This window comes from Rhinopithecus roxellana, chromosome 20 (assembly GCF_007565055.1).
Source record: "Rhinopithecus roxellana isolate Shanxi Qingling chromosome 20, ASM756505v1, whole genome shotgun sequence".
Classification (NCBI taxonomy): Eukaryota; Metazoa; Chordata; class Mammalia; order Primates; family Cercopithecidae; genus Rhinopithecus; species Rhinopithecus roxellana.
In genome coordinates this window covers 28364583-28370046 of record NC_044568.1, presented here as the reverse complement: position 1 = coordinate 28370046, position 5464 = coordinate 28364583, and the positions used below count along the sequence as shown (strand labels likewise).

The 5464-nt window shown below is 59.5% G+C and overlaps 1 protein-coding gene across 1 annotated transcript; it reads right to left on the bottom strand.

Moving 5' to 3' along the window:
• Positions 1 to 503: 503 nt before the first annotated feature.
• On the bottom strand, positions 504 to 4349 carry CBLN1 (cerebellin 1 precursor). Its single transcript, XM_010375937.2, has 3 exons — positions 3736 to 4349; positions 3457 to 3576; positions 504 to 2199 (listed from the first exon to the last, which is right to left on the bottom strand). The coding sequence occupies exons 1-3, from the start codon at positions 3997 to 3999 to the stop codon at positions 2002 to 2004; spliced, it is 582 nt and encodes a 193-aa protein (XP_010374239.1). The 5' UTR covers positions 4000 to 4349; the 3' UTR covers positions 504 to 2001.
• Positions 4350 to 5464: the final 1115 nt, after the last annotated feature.

The window sequence follows — 5464 nt, the reverse complement described above, 5'->3', positions numbered from 1 at the left end:
CCTTTAAGGCCCCTTATTTCTTCTCATTCCCACTTCCCTGGGGCCTGACAGAGTAGAATGGAAACTGTTGGGCAGAAACAGAAAAGTACTCTGGTCCACTCCTCACTCGCGAGTCCCTACCTATCTCTGCGGGTCCCGGAGCCACTGGGTTGGAAGGGCTCCCGCTATAGCTGCTCCACGGCTTACCGGATTGCATGTGGAGAAGAAATGGGCCTGGGTTTCAACAGAGGCCCCGTGCTCCATGAATTTCTAACTCGAACCAGCCGCTGGGATAAATCCGAGAAACGTTGCTTATTGTGCTATTACCAACTCTCCCTTCTCCCCACGCCCCTAAAGGAAATAAAATTCATTCCTGAATATTGGGCCAGGAAAAAGTTTCTCTGAAAGGAATCACAACTGCAGGGGACCACCCGGCTGCAGCTCCCAGCTCCCGGCCCTTCGCCCCAGGACGCCCACTGGCTCCGGCTCCCGACCTCCCCGCTGCCGAAGCAACTGGGTCAGCCTTCCAGACTTAAAACGAAGTCGTTTATTTCAATTTTGCTTTCACATTATGTTCCGATACAATTAAAACTCCTGGACGAACCTCTTGAATAAAGTCCTGTGAATGAGCGGAATCATAGGTCCTGGGCGCCCGAGTATGCGGCGGGTGGACTCCTCCGGATTCAGAGGCGGTGTATAAAACATACGCTGCTTCGGGAACTGCGGGGCGGACGCGGTGGGAGATATCCGGGGACAGAAGGTGTGAGGAGTCTGCCGCTCCAGGCAGAGTGGTTTGGGTCCTCAAACTGGGACTATTCCTGATGCATTTGGAACGCAAAGAAAAAAATCAAACTTCGCTCCCGGGTTGGCGGCCGCGCCTGGCCAAGGAAGATATCGGCCACGTTTCTTACGTTTGCGCCAAAGCTGTAAACACAGGCGAATGCAGTGCTGGCCCCTGGCCTGGCGCAGGAAGAAGGGCAAGGCTGGCTTTGCGAGGAAGCCCTCGCGCCCAGGCCTTTCTATGGTTACGTTCTCCCAAGTCTCCTGCCCTTCAGAACCTCGCCCTTTGGCACCCCCGACCCCCAACCTCCCAGCTGGGGAAGATGCAGAGCTTAGAAAGCTGTTTCAGAAAAAATAAAAGTCCCGCTTCGACTTTATTAGATTAAAGCAAAATTAAATCTTGGCTATTCACACGTATGTTACAGGGGAAGAGGAAGCGTCCCGAAGAAGCTCCTTGGCGTTTCGTGGAGCCACAGAGCACGACGGCATTGACAAGCATCAGAACATCAAGCAGCCTTAGATTTCACGATCACTCCGAGTAGGACATAGAAATACGGAAACACAGCCAGTTTCCACTGGGAAGAGTTCTTCGTGTACAAATGATATATATTCATATTTTTTTAAACCAGTCACCACTAAGGTGAGTCCTTTCTCTGCTAACAAGCAGCCGAGGACACTAAGTATCTTCAGCTAATTAACTTGAGCAGTGTTTTAAGAAGAGCAACACTTGCCAAATTAAAACTACCTTCCCCATCCAAAACAAAACAAAACAACAATAACAAAAAAAAACCTTACCCCCTCTCCAAACTGAAAAAAAAGGTTGGGGGCGGGGAATATATTAGATTTCAGTAGGCAGAAGGATTCAGAGGGGGCTAGGGAGAAAGATTTCAGATTATGTAGTGAAATACAAAGTTTCTTTAAATAAATTGCAGGGAACATGAAGTTGGGGGATAAGAAACAATGACAAGGCCATCTCTTTCTTGATTACTGCAACTGGAATGGGGGAGGCGTGTTTATTTTTGGAAACGGGATTGCGCAGAGCTAAGCGAAATTTATGTCTCCTAATAAGGAAATGGACAAAGTTGTCCCACCGCTGGCGCGCACCTTTTTACCCAGATACAGTTACAGAACATGTAGGAAGTTTCAAGTCGTGCTGCTTTCTCTCCCTCTTAATTTCAGCCTCTTTTTCACTCCCCTTTCTGCCTTCGCCCTCTCCCTGCCTCCCTTCAGGCTATGAGCCAGTCAGAGAGGAAACACGAGGAATCCGGAGAAGGTCGAGTACTTCCAGCCCCCCATCAAGTTTCCCCGCTCCAGCTTGAGGTATGCTCGGTCGCCTTTCTCCATTTGGATTAGGACTCCGTTGCTGGCGGCCTCCCGGGTCACGTCCTGGTCACCAGCGAAGGCTGAAATCACCGGCCACCCGTTTAGCATGAGGCTCACCTGAGAAAGAGAAAGGCCCGCTTCAGAGGCGCAACCTAGACAGGCACCGAAGCCGCGGTGGAGCGAACCTCTCCCCTGCTTGGCTAACAGCCTGTAAGACCTGGAAGCACGGAGAGGTGGTGTGGGGCGGGGGGGCGAATGGAGGAAAAGGGGCTTTGCAGCTTACTACTGAGGCTCCAGTGGGGCGAAAGACCACACATCTGGGTGACAGGAAGGGTCTGTCCCCAAAACGGGAGTTGCTCTTATTCCAGTTTCTCAAATGAGCGCGCCAAGCGAATCTCGACTGTGCTCTGTGATCCAATTTAATAAACCCATGAGGTGGCTCTAGCGCCCTGAGGCCTTTGACCTCTCTCCCGTTTCCCCTCAGCCTCAAAAAACAAAGAACAAACAAAAAAGCCGCAGCAACTCAGGCTCCCTCCGGCGCCACCGGAAAAACAAAAACGAATAAACGAAGAGCCCCTGATCCCTCCTGGACCCAGTTGCCAAGACACAGTGGAGAAGCCACCGTGATTTCTGATTAGAAATCTCGCACCGAGCGGCACAATGTATTTTCTCCCCAAACCACAGGCTCAATTCCCGCCCCCATCCAGCCGCGCCCGCCACAGCCTGGTTTTGCCCTTGTGGTGGCACCGTCAGTCAAGGGCCTCGCGCCCTCTCCCCAGCTGTGCGTCCCGCCTCTCTCGGCGCCCAAGGGAAACCTGGACATCTCTGGGGACCCGAAGAGCCGGCGAGTGCTTGCTGGGACACGGCTGGAGCCGGGAAAGAGTAGCACTACGCCCCCTCCTTCCCTTCTCTCTCCACCCCTCACCCCCCGGGGCTAAATGCTGCTAGCTCAAAAACCCAGAGTCCGCACGGGGTGGGGATGGGGGCAAGTGGGAGAAAACGGGGGCCCTGTCCGTGGTGCTGAAGACAAGCATCCAAGTCGGGGAAGGCTCCCCAAGCGGCAGCTGTCTGGGGCGCTAACAACAGCAGTTACAAGGAAGTCCCTGCAATCCAGGGAACCCTTCGGAGGGGCCCGGAAGGCGGAAGCAGAAAATTCTGTCTCTGGGGGGATGGAGCTGGATCCCAAGAGCCAGAGACAGGGAAAGCAGAGGGCAGTTGAAGCCACAGAACTGAGAGGCCCCGCTATCTGTCCCTCCAAGCAGCCCGAAGTACATGCAGCCGCCACTTCTGCCTACCACCTCCGGAAAGCCCGAGCACCCCTGCGGCCAGTAACCCCGCTACGGGGCCAGGGCCTGGCCCGAGGCGGCGGCTGACCTGTATGGTCTGTCTGTTGTAGACTTTTACCACGTGGAAGTTAAAACTGTAGATCCCTTTGCGCGGGGCGATGAAAGTGCTGCGTTCTGAATCAAAGTTGCTCCCAATGTTCACTAGTACCTATAACGAGACGGGAACGAAGGGGAGTGGGCAGCAATCGGTCCCGGACTGTCGTCCCCGCGCCTCCGCAGAGCTCTTGCAGAGGACCGGGCATCGGTCTTCCATCCACCCCTCCCTCACCAGCCCAATCTGCACGCCGCGGGAGGAAGGAGCACTCACCTGGTCGAAGTAGATGATCATGGTGCGATTACTCATCTCGGACGGCTCGTGGTTGGTGCTCCTGATGGCAGAGAAAGCCACCTTGGCGCTGCCGGAGCGCACAGAGATGCCCAGGGCTGTGCCCGTAGGGTCGGACGTGGGGTTGGAGTCGCACACCACCAGGCACTTGCCCTCCAGCACGATGGGCTCCGTCTCATTCTGCCCGCGGGCCGGGCCCGCCAGCCACGCGGCCCCCAGCAGCAGCAGCTCTACGGCGCCCAGCATCGCGCCTCCGGCGCCCACCCCGCCCCCCACCCCCGGGGCTGCTCGCGCCAGCCGCCCCCCCCCGTCCCAGTCCCGCTCCAAAGCCCCCTCCTCAGCTCCGTGCGCAGCTCCGCCGCCGCCGCTCTGGACACTACAGCTCTTCCTCGCACTACGGGACGAGCGTCCCCTCCACGCTGTGTTCCCGGAGCCCCGCCCCGGCCTCAGGGGTGCCGCGGCTGCCCAGCCGCACTTGGATGCATAGCCGCTGCTGCTCGCTCCCACTGCCGCCGCCGCCTCCTGCCCGCACCCGCCGCTGCCGCCGCCGCCGCCGCTCTGAATTATTGATGCAGCCGGCGCTGCAGCCGGAGCGGGCGGAGAGCGCGCGCCGGGCACAAAGGCGCGGACCGCGGCCTAGACCCGCCCCCGACGCCTCCCGGCCCGCCTCCCTCAGAGGCCCTGCCCCCGCCCCGGCCGAGGCCCCGCCCCACAGCCAATCCTGACGCGCCGCGCTCCCCACCGAGCCAATGACGGCGCTGTCCGCGCGCGGCCACCTGACCCCGGGCGCCGTTGTTATTAGGCTCGGCGAGGCGGGCGGCGCGCGGCAGCAGGGTTGGGCTCTGGCCGGGAGTCGACGAAGGGAGCGCGGGCGCGCGCCCGCGTCCGCGCACCGAGGGTCCGCCGCGGCCGGTCACTTTCTCGCCTCCCGCCTCGATCCTGTTCCGCCCCCCTCGGCCCTCCCGCCCGCCCCCGCTGCTCAGCCTTCCGGCCTGCCCCCGCTGCTCGGCCCTCACGCCCGCCCCCACTGGTCGGCCCTCAGGTAGGAGGAGGCGCGCGCCGGGGTTCGGAGTGGAATCGCTGGAGGCCGCGAGTCGCCTGCCCGCCTGTGGGCGCGCCGGGTGGGAGGGTAGCGCCTCCCAGCGGGCGCGGGCGGGAGGGCAACCGGCGCGCTGGGCGAGTCTAGCGCAGGGTCCGGGCGGCGGGGCTGCAGGGCGCGTGCGCGCGTGGCGGGGCGGGGCCTGCGCGGCTTGGGGTGGGCGCACGTGTTACCCGGGAGCTACAGGGCAGGCACTCGCGGCGCCGGGCGTCTCCACGTCCCTCTGCTCCAGCAGGCGGCCGCGACGGTGGAGCTTGGCCTCTCGCTCTCTCCCGCTTCCCACAACGACTGCTCTGCTCTGCCAGACGCGGAGGTCGGATCGAGAGGTCATTCATTCATTTCTTAATTTGTTCACTTATTCAGGAGAGATCATTGAACCCGTACGGAGTACCGGGTACTGGGCCGGGCGCTGAGGACGCGGGGCTAAGCGAAAGCAGCCGAGGCACGCCTTCGTGCTCCTTAAAATCCAGCGTGCGGGGCGGCAACGAGCACTGCTTTTCTGTTTTACACTTAAAATTTACGTTTTGTATCCGTACTTTTTATTTGCTGTGCACCCTTATGGCGTGCTTTATGCACCCGTGCCTGCACCTCCTAGCCTTGAGTGTAGAACAC

What these genes read in the sequence shown, in the direction of transcription:
- CBLN1 (XM_010375937.2), bottom strand. Translation starts at nt 3,999, where the DNA reads ATGCTGGGCGCCGTAGAGCTGCTGCTGCTGGGGGCCGCGTGGCTGGCG. An exon ending in TGATCATCTACTTCGACCAG is followed by an intron (nt 3,577 to 3,735) that starts GTGAGTGCTCCT and finishes GTCTCGTTATAG; the next exon opens with GTACTAGTGAACATTGGGAG. An exon ending in ACAACAGACAGACCATACAG is followed by an intron (nt 2,200 to 3,456) that starts GTCAGCCGCCGC and finishes TCTCTTTCTCAG; the next exon opens with GTGAGCCTCATGCTAAACGG.